This window comes from Eriocheir sinensis, chromosome 9 (genome assembly GCF_024679095.1).
Source record: "Eriocheir sinensis breed Jianghai 21 chromosome 9, ASM2467909v1, whole genome shotgun sequence".
NCBI lineage: Eukaryota > Metazoa > Arthropoda > Malacostraca > Decapoda > Varunidae > Eriocheir > Eriocheir sinensis.
This window is the reverse complement of record NC_066517.1, coordinates 12,129,177-12,144,337: the sequence shown is the minus strand read 5'-3', so window position 1 is coordinate 12,144,337 and position 15,161 is coordinate 12,129,177. Positions and strand designations below refer to the sequence as shown.

Sequence of the window (15,161 nt, the reverse complement as noted above, 5' to 3'; positions counted from 1 at the left end):
ACCAATGCAACAGAACGTTGATTCAGTGCGAGATAGGGGCCAATGTTTTTTTTTAAATGAGTTTCTGCTTAATTGTTATACAACGAGAATGAGGCAAGTCACCAAAAAGCTGATGCAGCCACTCAGGGACCAGAAGGGGCTTGGTCAATGCAACCAGTCCAGTAGTCAGCAGCCGCCCTGCTGCCCACAGCCAATCAGTGGCAGGCCAGGGAAGATGCCATCACCTGGGGGCCGACACAGCCAGTCAGGGATAAAGAGGGACTCGGTCTTTCTCCTACCAAGCTCTTCTTGTACATGTTATTTTTTGCATGTATTGATATTTTTCAATGCCTGTTTTTTGTTTGACTGACTTGCCTCACCGTTGCACGGAGCAGCTCATTATTATGCACCAAATTTGATTCCTGCTAAATAAAACAGATTCACACACACCAGATAGAATGTTCCTCACTGAGGGGCTCAGATTATACAGATTATCTTTAATTGATTCTCAAAATCAACGTTCTGTTGTATTTTCTTATTGTTCTCTTCTCAAAGCTTGTTATCACAGGTGACAAATTTTCTTACCTTTGTACTCCATAATCATAAACTTGCTTACTAATCATATAATTATATCATACATATAAATTATCCAAAGTATCTTTATATAGATATTAAACTCCTTATTGATTACTTCATTGGCTAGTATAAAGAACTTTATTAGCACTTTATTTTTTTTTTTATATAGGAAAGGATTTAGCTAAGGAGATATGTAATTACCGTCATATGAGTGGAGTATGCCCACAAGTCTTGATCCTGCTGCCGTATCACGCACACCTAATAGTCTGCGTGTGTATACAAGAATGGAGGATACGGGCATGTCCAAAAAATATGTTATCAAGAAGATTAAAGTATGTGATAATTTGGATAATTTATGATATGAAAGTAACATTATGACTGCTATTATTCTAAGGAGTGCAAATTTAAGAATAATTTTGATAGTCGGCTATGATACCTGCATTAGAGAATGTAAATCATGGTACCTGATCACTAATCCCATTAGTTTCATAAATCTGGTCACGGTAAACATTCTGAGCTGACTGAGTTCATGTCGGCGAGTTGAGGAGACTTTGATAAAGCAAGACAATGACATTTGGTACACAAGACAGCCAAACCTGAGGCAGGAGTGTCCCTCCCCACAGGTGAGGAGGACAGCCAGGACATGAAGGGGTGCCGAGACCAAAGCAAATACTGCAACATTGTCAAGCGGACCAACATGTGTCGCATCCAGAGTTACCAGCAGCAGTGTTGTCGGTCCTGCCCCTAGCAGGGCCCCTCCACTCACCCGCCCCTGAGGAGCACCACTGGGGAGGTGTTTCTTCCCTCGGGAGCATCCACTGCCTGGGGCACCACTCCCCAGCCCTGCACCCAGCAGTCGACACCCACACAGGGCCAGTTCATCCACTTCACTCTGGGGAAAAGTGATTGTTGAGTTTCCTGCCACCAGTCATGCAACAATTGAAGAGACACGGGCAAAGTTGAAGGATTGTCACATGGCTTTAATGCTGTTATTTCCCTTAAGAAGGACGGAGTATTGGTCAGCATGATTTAGCTTTAAAGACTTCACTTCCTCGTGGTAATGTACTGGAATGGAAGGTGGAATTTACTTGACTTAGCTTTAATGGAACTGTTGACCGATGATTCTGGTCGGCGAGGCGCTGCTAAGTTCAGCATGCCTCTATGAGTCATGAAAAATCTTGAGTGCAAGCTGACAATTATTAATGAATTATTTCTTAAAGTTGTGTTACCTGACAGGAGTGGAAAGCTCAATGAATGTTTCACTTTCAGTACTTTTAAGAAAAGTGCACCGTGTAAATATAATTTCAGTTCATCAATTGGTAGGAATAGGAAGAATGAACAACAGGAGGCAATCATCTCTGTCCAGTAGCTCTAGGGTTGTCCTGTACATGACATAGGGTACATAATAGTTAATACGTACATTTTTAAATTTTATATTTATACAAAATAAGATGAGTACTTGACAAGATTATATGGTAAGTTACTATTCTAAAAGCAGAGTACTTTTACTCAGTATCTGAATTATATAAATCTTGTTGATAAATTATTAAAGAGTACCACCTAACCGAATTGAAATTTGTCTTGAATTTACTTGATGTTAAAGCTGATAAATTACACAGTAGCTACCTGTTGAGTGGTCCCGAGGGTTGTTCCAGCACCTTCTTAGTCAGCTTTCAGACGGTTCAGGTCCCTGAGCACGCTGTGCCGCCCCTCCGGGCCAGACGGGCGTGCTGCAGGATCTCATCTGAAAAGAAAGACATTAAATTTGCTAGTATCCATTATGTACATATGTGATATTTCTTTCCTCCTTAATGACCTAATTTTTTGTTTATTTTTTCACTTTCTAACAGTCCAGGATTTGTTCCTAAAATGAATTTTACTTCTGAAGGATAGTTTCTAGGCTGGAGGGTGAACTGCTTGCTGAAATACTACAAGGGATTGTACTTGATAGTGGATCTTTAAAACAATGTAAATTGTGTGAGGGTCAAGTGCACTTAAATTTTAGCATTGTAATAATTTTTGAAGTTTCCAAAAAGACAATTTTAAGGACACAAATGTATCTTTATATTTCTGAAGGACTTGGACATCCCCTTGTTGCATGACTGACAAAACACGCATTACCACTGGAGAGCAAGTGTGGCAGTCATGTGGCAAGTGAATGGCCCTGCACTAGTCTGATGGGAGAGTGAGAGAGTGAAAGCGAGAGTGCTGCAGGAGGCCTTCAGGCTGAGGGGGCTGGGCTCACAGCCCCTCACCCGGCCATAGCACAAACTAGCTAGGGAGGCAGACTGAGCTATGCCGTCTAGAGGTGGCGCTAGTGGTGTGCTTCGGTAACACAAATAATACTGTCTAGATCAGTGTTTTTAGGAGTTCCCCCTTGTGTTGTAGAGCAATAACACTTAATTATACATGTACAGTAGGTATATCTATGTAACACATTGTAAAAATTATATACATATATATGTTAAGGCAGCAGCAGCTACAGGCTGGTAATAAGCTGTTGTACTCTACGGTTTTAATTTACACTGCAATGCTAGTTCACCATCTGATTTATGATTTAAAGGAACTTGGTCTAGTGGTAAGAAGTGCCAGACATCAGCATTCAGTCTGTTGTACTTGCTATATAAATGATGCCTTAGGTGTGAATCTTCTGAAAGTGTTAATGTAATGGATGCAGATGAACAACACACTAACTAACCGACAGAACTGGGGCATGCATAAAAACTTTTGCTTTGAGTGAACGTATTTTTCAAATTCTTACATTGTAATGTAAACTGTATTAGTTGAAGCAGTTTCAGCTCTGCCATCATATTCAGCACATTTGTATGGAATAGAATGTATGCTGTACACAATTTTTTTTTTTTTTTAATGGCAGCAGAATACATATTTAAAACATATACTTTGCTGCACTTCATTGAACTGAAGCCTGTTCTGAATCACATTCAGGAACTATTATAATAAATACATTAAATTAGAAGAAAGCATCCTGCAAGACCTTGTGTGGGAGCCCACTTCTTACCACAGGACCAAGACATAGTCAGACTACCTCACGTTCAGTAGCAAGTGTCGCGAGTCACTGCTGCAGAACCCACCAGGGAAGGCACCTCGACAAAAGTGCATGGCACACCAAAACATGAGGTGGAGAGGTTAAGCAAATGCCAGTCCTTCTGCCCACTCATACACCTATGAACACAGTCCTCCTGTTCAACACTGCATGCATGCTTCACAGCCCCACTGATAGATGAGCAGATGTTTTTACTGCCCAAGCCATGATTCAGTAAACTATTCCATTAGAAATTTTAAATTAGGGAGGGAGCTAATTATACAAGGATTACACATTAGAGCTTGTGAAGCAAAACAACCATACAAACAAGATGACGGTGAAAAATATTTGCTGGTCTCCAAAACATAACTGAATTTTGGTTTTGGCTGACTTTGCATGTGGGATCCTGTCAAGGGATGGAGGACTGTGAGGGTGCACCACCAAGAAATGTCCCCATCATCATCTTTCCCCAAGTGGGAAGGAGTCTCCCCTACACCAGAGGTCACCATCTTGACTGAAATAGTTGTCATATCCTCCACATCATGTGTATGTGCATGAATACACTCTGTAAATGTTTTATGCTGTGCTTAAACTTGTGTTTTTCTTGGCCCCTTTTGTCTCAAAGCATTTATGTACGTCTAAATTGGCCAGCATTGTCAGATCTAAAAGTTATGTCTGGACCTTCCAAGCAGACTCATGACTTACCTCAGTTTTGTTGGTGGCTTTCTGGAGTAATTCAGCATTGGTGGTTTAGCTTCTCCGTGTGATCAACGTGTGCTCTCAGCTCCTCAGAACGCAGGGGAGCTGGAGTAACATCAGCCTCTGCAGTCATGAAATAGCTTTAGCTGATTTTGCCCATAACTGCCATAGTGTGTGTGTGAGTGAGTGTGTGTGTGTGTGTGTGTGCGCATGTATTCTCCGGCTCATTCTTTGCCAATATCTTCTGACGAAAAATAGAAACAATGAGAAAAATATACGTATGTGTAACTTATTGTATCCTGAAAACTAGTATGCAGATGCTATATATTTTTCTTTCTACTACGATTGTGTTTGGTGCATCATGGGATGGAGCGGAGCTGCTTCCTAGAGTCCAGTCCACTCCCAAACATGCACGCCACACACTAGACTGTTCCATCATCATAAGTGTAGTATTAGCAGTGACAAGTTGAGGCAACAGTTAGTATAAAGCTGACGTAAGGACCCGACATCCTTACTTCTGCCCAGATAAACTGGAGAATTATTATTGTACTGTTACCTCTCGCTGCATGTTTTACGGTGTGTGTTGAAGGCATGCAAGATAATGTGTGTTCTTGAATCTCTTTTTTAATTGTGTGTTGGCTGTTCAGACATTATTATGCCTTATAAGTATGTACTATATAGAGATATCCAGCTGTCATAATGAAGCATCTACACTATAGAGACCATATTGTGGAACAGTTAGATTTTGTGATTCTGAATAATGGTCAGTCGCCTGCAGCACGGCCAACAGATACAGTCAAGACATACAAGGAAATGCTGGTTGCACTCATGAAATGATTTTGACAAGAATGTCGTAGCAGTGAAGTGAACAAAAGATTTTGAGCTTATCAGCAATCATAAAAAACACAAGTATTTGACTGTAAATGTTGCTGCTGTGACAGAGGTTTGACCATGCTTTTGTTTTTACACTTAGTCATGTCATAATACTACTTTGTGTTCCTAACTCAACATCTAATGACTATGTAAAGGTGTCTTGATGAAGAAAATACACACAATAAATACTACCTGCATGCAACACCTACTAACATATATGTAACTTATTTTGAATATGAAAGATAATTTATTTGCATATTGAGACTTTGAGTACAAACTTGACTAACATGAGCCTTTGTTGCACCTCACCAATTGAGGCTTGGAGGAAATGTTTTGTTTTGCTTTGTTTTGTAAAGTTGGATTTCTTTTTTGCTATGATGACTGACAGTATTAGACATAAAGAGGAGCCTAGACCTACTTTACAGGCTGTACAGTAGCCTTTGTTTGTACCACGAGTGCAAGTGAAGATATGCATTCCGTTAGAGTAGGAAAACATTTCTATTGCAGTAAGGTGTCCCAAGTTTTTGATGAATGTTAACACACTAAGTAGAGATAAGTGTTTGCAAACTTTCTTTCCCCAAGAATCTCAAACCATAAATCAGGGAGCTCTGAGCAAGACTAAACGAGAGAGACCAGAGACATGCAGAAGGTTGCTCGGCATTCCTCCTTGGCTGACTCTGTGTTCTCATCAAATTCCAGTGTGTGTGGCAGAGGTCATTTTTTCTCAGTGATGTCAAATTGCACTTAAATTCAACTAATTAAAGTACATAAATGCAATTTATTCATGAATGTAAAACCTTTCAGAAATGTAATTGTTCACTGCCAAGTTTTGCATTTCAACATTATGACATGTCATGTGGAAAAGGCAAATCATCTTTCTTATATAACAACAGCAACTAATCAATGCAAGCAAGAGGAAGACATTCCTCGCACTGGTGCAGCGTGTAATCTTGTGCAACAGCTCTCCGTCACCAGGACCACAAACGACAGTTGGACTAATCACCACTAACAGGTGACTGTCTGTTCTCAGACTTAATGAAGAATGCTGAACCCTGTCATGCTAACTACTCTACCTAAAAGGTTAAGATTTTAAGCATTTATATTACTTATCTTTTTAGCACCATTTTTCTGCCTGGTGCTAGTGAATAGAAACAGGAAAGGAAACTAAGTGATTTGCAAAACATCAGGGTCTACCATTGCCTCAAGTTCATCACAAGAACATCACGCTTCACTGCTCCTTGCACACGCTTCAGAGTTTGCCTCACTCTGTGCTACACAGACACTTATAAACTCAGGACCAAATATTGAGTTCCAACAACCCCTACAAGCCAAGCTTTCAAATAGTGAAACGGAAGTGTAAATATTTATGCTGTATGTTGACACGCATGTAATACTTTGAGTGCGCATGTGGCCATGGCATAGTGAGCAGAGGACACCCACAACCTGTCCATGGGAAGTGTGCCAGCGTTGAGACAAACAAGGATCCGCCAAGGAAAAAAACAAATGTCGAAGGGCTTGAGTTTCAGTGGACCAACTCATGAGTGAAAAAGATAACCTGTCAAATCAGTCAAATGGAAAATCAATCGCCTAAGCAGGAGAGTCGTTGAAGATGATTTGCGAGTCACACTTTTCTATTGCAAAGTTGTACCTTTTATCCTCCATTATACCTCCATTATTTTTTTTTTCATTTCATTCCTTTTTCATGCATTTACGAATTTTATTACCTATTTATTTTTGTCTACTTGTATGTGTAGCCATTAAAATGTATATATCTATCACTGTAAGTGCATTGTACAAATAAAAGCACTAGATTATGTATAGAATTTTTTTCTTTTCCTCCCACAGAGATTATCTTCTTAATAATCCGAGCAGCGGCAACAGCGCATCACCGGTACGCGAGATAACGCACTATCTCATCTAAGCAATATATATTCACCTGAAACCAGTGACCACTATCACATCACTGACTTCATCTGCGTAAAGGGATTGGTCAGGACACTAACACACACACACACACTATTGAAGGCCGTTCACTATTTCCTGTCAGTTCTAATAGCTTATGACTAGCAGCCTCCGGTTCTTTGACAGACTTAAACTGTGAAACGTTAAATTCCCACACCCTCATGCACTCCTAATGTTAGAGAATTGAACCTCACAATACCCTGCTGGCCGATGGAGCTGCTATTACCCACTATGAGCATCGCGAGGCCTGCAGACCAGTAACACACACACACCACCAGAGGTGGGCATTCCGCTAAAAAGGTCCGCTAATCCGCTAATTAGCGAGCTAAAAAAAACGTTAGCGGATTAGTGGATTGAAAAATTTAGCGGATTAGCGTTAGCGGAGTGCCGAAATTGTAAGTCCGCAAATCGCTAATTTCCATTTCTTCTCCTCTACTTTCAGTACTTTCAACTGTATATTTCACACACACACACACACACACACACACACACACACACACACACACACACACACACACACACATTATAATTATATAGTTATGTAGCCCTACTTGCTATAGGCTACCTGGGGTGATAAAGATCAATGGAGTGTCACATGTGAGTGGATCAGTGGAATCATATAAAAATCTACATGATAGGAAACAAACAGACAGACGAAGAGACATACATATAGACAGACACCCCTGCTGCGTGTTGGTCCGGAATTCACTTCTGTTACTTCCTGTAGCCTTAAGATGCCTGGCGTTAATTAAAAGGATAATATTTGATTGTTCATCAGAGGAACGAGAAGATAGTAATTACTGTACTACTGTACTACTGAAAAAAAGAGATTTCTTTCAAATACTTTGTGTATTTATTCTATTGAATGAATAAGTGGTGTAATTTTGTTGATCTCAAAAAATGTCCATCATTTTGGTTCTTTTAGGCTGCTAATATATGACCTAGCTGTGTTTTTTTTTTTCAGTAGGTGATGAAAGTCACCGAAATAATTTACATCTCGCTAATTGGCGGTAAGTGCTATGGCGGACCCCATCCACCTCGAATCATCACTCTCCTATTGATTTAGCTATTCTATGAAAATAAAACTTAAACTTTGTATACAAGGTAGTAGTAGTATTCTTTAGAAATTATGTTTTTGCGGATTTAACAAAAAAAAATAATAGTTAGCAGACTGTTAAGGACTTGATTAACAGGAAAAAAAATAGCGTTAGCGGATCAGCGTTTGCAGACTAGCAAACCTGGAAAATTAGCGTATTAGCGATTAGCGAGCTAAAGAAAAAGATTATCGGATCAGCGATTAGCGAGCTAAAGAAAAAGATTATCGGATTAGCGATTAGCGAGCTAAAGAAAAATTAGCGTATTAGCGATTAGTGAGCTAAAGAAAAAAAATATCAGATTAGCGATTAGCGAGCTAAAGAAAAATTAGCGTATTAGCGGTTAGCGAGCTAAAGAAAAAGATTATCGGATTAGCGATTAGCGAGCTAAAGAAATATTAGCGTATTAGCGATCATCGAGCTAAAGAAAAAAATATCGGATTAGCGATTAGCGAGCTAATGAAAAATTAGCGGGTGCCCAGCTCTGACACACACACACACACACCATCTCCCTCCTCTTAAATCTTTCCTCCTTTCTCTTTCCATTCCTCCCCTTTCCTTCCATGTCTTTTCCCCTTCCCCTCTTTCCTCCTTTCCCTCTTTCCTTCCACAATATTCTTCACTCGTTCTTCTTGCCCCTTCGCTATTTCCTTCTCCATATAAAAAAAATCTTACCCCTTCGACCCCCACCCCCTTAGTTCTCACCTCCTGGAGCGTGTGGTTGGTGACTGCACGAGATCGAGACATCGCAAACTGGCAGCGTCTCGGAACATGCATCTCGGAGCCTCTGAAACATTTGATCTTCGTTAAACAGGAAGAGGGTAAAAGGAAGTGGGAGGAGGACGAAAGGGGGAATAGAAGGGTAAATAAAAGGGGTGTTAGTGAGTTAAACTGTAGGTTCTGAATATACTCTTTACGTTTATCAGACATTAGTAATTGTTCAATATATTGGTTCTAAATACTGTCATGTTGGGTCATTAGAAATTACTGAATGTTCATCGGGTCATTAACAATACAGCATTTTGCATTATAGACAGACATATATGATGAATAGAAAAATAGTGGTCACAATTAATATCACAGTCCCGAACTATACCACCGTAGCAATAAAGTTTGTCATTCACGCAAAATAGTTTCACAAACGAAGTTTGCCATTCCCACCAAATAGTTTGACATATCTGCTGATTAGATATTCGTTCGCCGCGTATTTTTCAATTATCCTCCGCTTATCATCCTCCGATATGCGGGCGTGCGACGACGACAATCAAGGCATTGTCTCGCAAGGGAAGTTATATATATATATATATATATAGGTATATATATATATATATCTAGAAATATATATATAGATAGATATATAGATAGATATATAGATATATATATAGATATAGATAGATAGATAGATAGATAGATAGATAGATAGATAGATAGATATAGATAGATAGATAGATAGATAGATAGATAGATAGATAGATAGATAGATAGATAGATAGATAGATATATAGATATATATATATATATATATATATATATATATATATATATATATATATATATATATATATATATAGATATATATATAGATATATATATATATATATATATATATATATATATATATATATATATATATATATATATATATATATATATATATATATATATATATATACTGTTCCGAGGGTGGATACAGGCCTTACAACGTACACTTGCCATGGGCGAAGGGGATGTAGGGCGTGAAGGGGGGCGGCATAAGTTCGATGCTTCAGATTCATGTTTTGCTATTAAGTTTAATTTTCTCAAAGTATCAAATTAATGATATTTGTTATTGTAACATTTGTAGTATTGACGCCACTTTTCTGCGGCAATGTCGTTACGATTGCAATTCGTCCGGCTACTTTGCGCTTTGTCTAACATACTGTTATACTGATGTAGCCTACTATTTCATGCATTTGTTTCGAACAATTTCCAATTGTTTCAGAGCTTTGAGCTTTGTCATAAACAACCGATTAGCTGTCTGACTATAACGCAAAATACTGTATTCAATCTGTAGGCTCTAAATATCCCATACGTTCGTCAGTCTTTGGTAATTATTCAGTGTTCCGGTTCTTGCTTATTTCCATTCACTATATGCGTGACTACAGCAGACGTGGAATACTCTCCCAGCCTTATAAACGCCCCGTTAGAACCATGACAAAAGTGTCCCCAAAATTCGTTACAGATACTGTCAGCCTCCCTCAATCCATATACATATCATGTAGAACTCGATCGATAATACTCGCTCTACTTACTAAAAAAAAAAAAAAATATCTATGGCCTCAATGCACAAGGAAATCGAATAAGCGCTGAGAAGGAAGGCAATCTTTAGCCCATAAACCTCGGGCTAGGGGTCTATTGTCCTCTCAGCGCGCGAGCGTTGTGCCTTCCTCGGTGACTACAGGATGGGCCACAAGTCGACATTTCCAGACGTTCCAAGCTCTCACATTAACAAATCCCAAAGGCTGAAAAAGAGGTTAGTTGCATTTTCATGACTGTTCTTTAACGTTTATGGAAGAGAAGCATTGGCAAACTACCACCAGGGTCATAAAACTGCCACTGAAAATGACCATAACTCCCGCAATAGCCTTCCCAAATGTGTACGATTGGGATCCGAGATGTTTAAAAATATGGCCCTGTGACAGACACGTGTCAAGTCGCCAGTGAACGTGACGGAGCGGCAGCCGCGGAACTGTCTTTCTTGGAACGGAAGGAAGAAATACGACTTCAACAAAACCTGCCGTTACGTGTCATACGGATATCCGCGTGCGTGTGACAGGCCATAGTCATATATACGGTGAAACCAATGAGTCGGCAATCTCAGACGCTTCCGCCTCTCACAGCAATTATTTCCAAAGCCCGAAATGGAGATTAAGCGAAGTCTAATGAGTGTTCTCTTACTTTCATGGCACAGAAGAATGATCAAACTACCATTAGGGTCATAAAACTACCCATGGAAACGCCCACAACCCTAACGAATATGACCTCAGATTGAAGATAGCGTTTTTGCGTTGGTTCCCGCGGGTCCTTTCCTCCCCTTCGCTCTGCCACACGGTCCCAACACCAATTTCTTCCTCTCATATTTTACCTTTAGCTAACATATGAGAGGAGGAGATAGGTGTTGGGACTGTGTGGCCAATCTGGTTGCACGATAGCACGCTGCAGCCATCACGAGGTCGAGTTATCAGATGTGAAAGGTCAGTTAGCTCCCAAATGACACCCACAGTTCAAAGCGAGCCGACACTTCCCGAGAGTACACTTCCCATCAGATAAGGGAATATAAGCAATTTAACCGGAATTCCTTATCAGAGTATCGCACAATTATTAAAGGAAGTCGATACTCTAAAAACGAATACTGGCGCCTTGCAACACACCATCCCACCCGCCCCCATTTCCGGCTTCCTCCGCCCAGGCACGACATCCTTCCCTCACTGCCTTGGATCACCCACACCCACACCCAGTCCTCCTTGTTTCATCTCCTCGGCAGCTTCAACATTCGAGTTAATAATTATATAATCCACTCCGATGCTTAGTAGTATATAAGTAGTATCTATGCCACTTCTGAATCTTACGTAACATCCTTTCCCCCCTCCCCGGCCCTCTGCTTCCCTCCACACACACACAGCTTCCCCTTCTCGTTGCCTCTTAACATCAGATTCTTCAACAGAACACATTCGTCCCCTTGTGCGAGAAGCGAATTAACACTAATAGAAGCCCACCGTGGTTTAATAGCGAAATTAAACAATCAGTCAATGAGAGAAAATTGTTTTACAGGTTAAAGAAAGAACAAAGCACGCCCGAAAACATTAGACTTTATAATGATGCCAGGCGACGAGTAAAAAGACTAGTAGGTCAGGCAAAGCGTAGATACGAAGAAAATATTGCAGCCAACTGTAAAAATAATCCGAAATCTTTCTTCAGTTACATAAACAACAGAAAGGCGATCAAAAGTGGTATTGGACCTTTAACAAACAGCGACGGTGCACTAGTGACTGACAGCCAACACATTGCAAACCTCTTAAACAATTACTTTTCCTCGGTGTTTAATACTAACAGTCTTCCTCTCGCTACCACCAACACCAGTACTATTGTAAATCTCGAGCATGCATTGCCTAATTTTGAAATAACAACCGATGAAGTCCTTAAAGCTCTCCATTCACTTAAAACAAATAAAAGTCCTGGACCTGACAAAGTATATCCAACTCTGCTGAAAGAAACAAAGAGCGAAATATACTCTCCCTCACAACCGTATTCAATATGTCCTTGCGACAAGGCATCGTCCCTTCAGATTGGAAAAAGGCTAACGTGACACCGATTTTCAAGAAAGGAGACAAAAAGTACCAGGTAATTACAGGCCCATTAGTCTAACTTCGGTTGTAGGTAAGCTACTTGAGGGCATAATTAGAGACAAAATTGTGAATTACCTTGAAAGCCACTCATTGATTGGGGACTCACAACATGGCTTCCGAAACAAAAGATCCTGCCTATCAAACCTATTAACCTTTTATAACGACCTCTTCACTGTTTATGACGTAACCAAATCACTGGACGTAGTCTATCTTGATTTCCAGAAAGCGTTTGATAAAGTCCCGCATCATAAATTACTTTACAAATTAAAGCAAATAGGTATTGACGGTCAAGTAAACCAATGGATCGCGAATTGGTTGAGCAACAGACAACAAAGAGTAGTGATTGACGGATTTAACTCAGAGTGGGCGCCTGTCACTAGTGGCGTCCCTCAGGGCTCGGTCCTTGGCCCAGTGCTCTTCATTATTTACATCAACGACGTGGATGTTGGACTCAATAACCGCATTAGTAAATTTGCAGACGACACAAAGATTGGCAACTCGGTTCTCACTGACGAAGACAGGCAAAGCCTCAAGAGGATTTGCACAAAATTTCAGCTTGGTCGGATAGATGGGAGATGCCCTTTAACGTAGACAAGTGCCAGGTCCTTCAAGTTGGAACGAGGAATAAGAAGTTCGAATACGAAATGCGCGGCGTTAAACTCAAAAGCGTTCAATGCGTCAAAGACTTGGGGTCAAAATCGCGTCAAACCTCAAATTCTCACAGCAATGCATCGATGCAGCAAATAAAGCGAACAGAATGTTGGGCTTCATTAAAAGAAACTTTGTATTCAAGAATAAAGATGTAATACTCCCGCTCTACAACAGTTTAGTCAGACCCCACTTGGAATATGCGGTACAGTTTTGGTCTCCCCACCATGCAAAGGATATAGCTAAATTAGAAGGTGTTCAGCGTCGGGCAACGAAAATGATCCCTTCCTTGCGCAACAAATCCTACGAAGAAAGGCTTTCTACCCTTAACATGTTCTCTCTTGAGAAACGTCGCCTCCGAGGAAAACTGATCGAATGTTTTAAAATACTTAATGGTTCACGAATGTAGACAGATCAACATTGTTTATGATCGATGACACTTTGCGCACGAGGAACAATGGCGTAAAACTCAGATGTAGACAAGTAAATTCAGACTGCACCAAATTTTTCTTCACCAACGTTGTAGTGCGAGAATGGAATAAGCTTCCACCGTCAGTGGTCCAGTGTAACACGATTGACTCCTTCAAAAATAAGCTCGACCGTCACTTCCTTCAACTTAATATCAACTAGAGTAGAAATGCAACGTTTTGGAGTCTTCTGATTAATGTAAAATCACTTAGGTTTAAGGACAGACCACCAAGTCTGGACCATGGGGTCTGTGTGGTCTGATTTTCTATGTAAATCAAAACACAACATGAAGACACGCAACACGAGGGGGAAGGCTCGACATCCATCTCCTAATCAAGTTAAAAACATAAGTAGAAAGGTTACAGTTTCCCTTTATGATGCGTAGAGATACAAAGCTAGTGCTAGAGAGAGAGAGAGAGAGAGAGAGAGAGAGAGAGAGAGAGAGAGAGAGAGAGAGAGAGAGAAAAGAGGCCATTGAGATTCCTCTTCCTGCGGATACAAATAATGACGCCCAAGGCAACACACTGTCATCACCGAGCAGATTCGTTTCCCTCCAGGCCAGTGTAGTGTCTGGGAAAGTTTATATATTGTCTTTGGTTTCCCACATCGCCCAGGATGGCCGAGCCCCGGATGGGAACGGTGCTGGCGGAGTCATGCTGATAAGGTGTGACTCGTGTCTGGGTTTTCACGTCATCCTCTTCGCCAGTCACCAAGCCTCGAGTCACAAGAATTAAAACATCCACGTCTCTGTAGTCCATTGTGTCATTAAGGGGAAAAAAATAACACAAGTGAGGTTCGGGATTACAAACTCACACAAACACGTTTGAGCAACATAATTTAATAAAACACTCCTATACAGGGGTGACAGTTTGTACTTGTTTACTTACTCCTTTTACCTTCGCCTCAGAGCGCCCCGAGCTGCACCTTGGTGCCACGTTTGACGGGGAACTTGCTGATTTGCTCATTCGGGTCCAGCTTATCGGACATAACTCGCATCACCTTTATCCTCAACTTGCTTGTCGCCTTCACGAAGCGGCCGATTCCCGTTGGGGTTATGTGGGACGATACCAGAGTGACGGAGGCGTACTGATCATTAATCCTCTGCACCACTTGCCCGGCCCACTTGGCGTCCTCGTCCCTCACCCCCGCCATCTTGAGCACCAGTCCTTTTCGGTAATGCAAGCGTGGAATGTCTGACGGATTTATTGATTTGTCGCTGATATCTAAGAACACCTCCAAGTGCTGGAGAGACCACTTCCTTGAGGGCATGATGAGGGTCTTACGATGTCTGTGCTTCCTGAGGCTGCGGCTCAAATTTACCAGAGCCTCCATGGACGTGATTCTCACGCTGAGGGCCTCCAGGTTAATGGCTTGTACCATCTCTGCCGTGAAGTCGGGGCCCACGTGGCCCATAAATTCTAGTAAACTGTCGTT

General features: G+C 40.9%; 2 protein-coding genes across 3 annotated transcripts in view; one reads left to right on the top strand and one right to left on the bottom strand.

Annotated features, from left to right (window-relative positions):
* The window catches only part of LOC126996282 (protein madd-4-like), a 75,049-nt gene extending 68,056 nt beyond the window's left edge, over nt 1-6,993 (top strand). Inside the window, exon 27 of the mRNA XM_050856658.1 lies at nt 1,179-6,993. Within this exon, the coding sequence (XP_050712615.1) occupies nt 1,179-1,303 (125 nt within the window). The 3' untranslated portion in view covers nt 1,304-6,993. The remainder of the gene's footprint in view (nt 1-1,178) is intronic.
* LOC126995931 (uncharacterized) overlaps nt 2,268-15,161 on the bottom strand; it is a 16,680-nt gene continuing 3,786 nt past the window's right edge. Inside the window, exons 2-5 of one of the 2 annotated variants that reach the window (XR_007750837.1) lie at nt 14,624-15,161; nt 8,932-9,013; nt 4,304-4,420; nt 2,268-2,299 (exon numbers count right to left, since the gene is read on the bottom strand). The exon at nt 14,624-15,161 is cut by the window's right edge and continues 2,654 nt beyond it. Coding sequence is in view for 1 of the 2 variants with exons in the window: in XM_050855832.1 (XP_050711789.1) it covers nt 14,631-15,161 (531 nt within the window). In the remaining variant the exon portion in view is untranslated. Of the gene's footprint in view, nt 2,300-4,303; nt 4,421-8,931; nt 9,014-14,544 lie in introns of those variants that run through there. The other variant, XM_050855832.1, reaches the window with a different exon arrangement.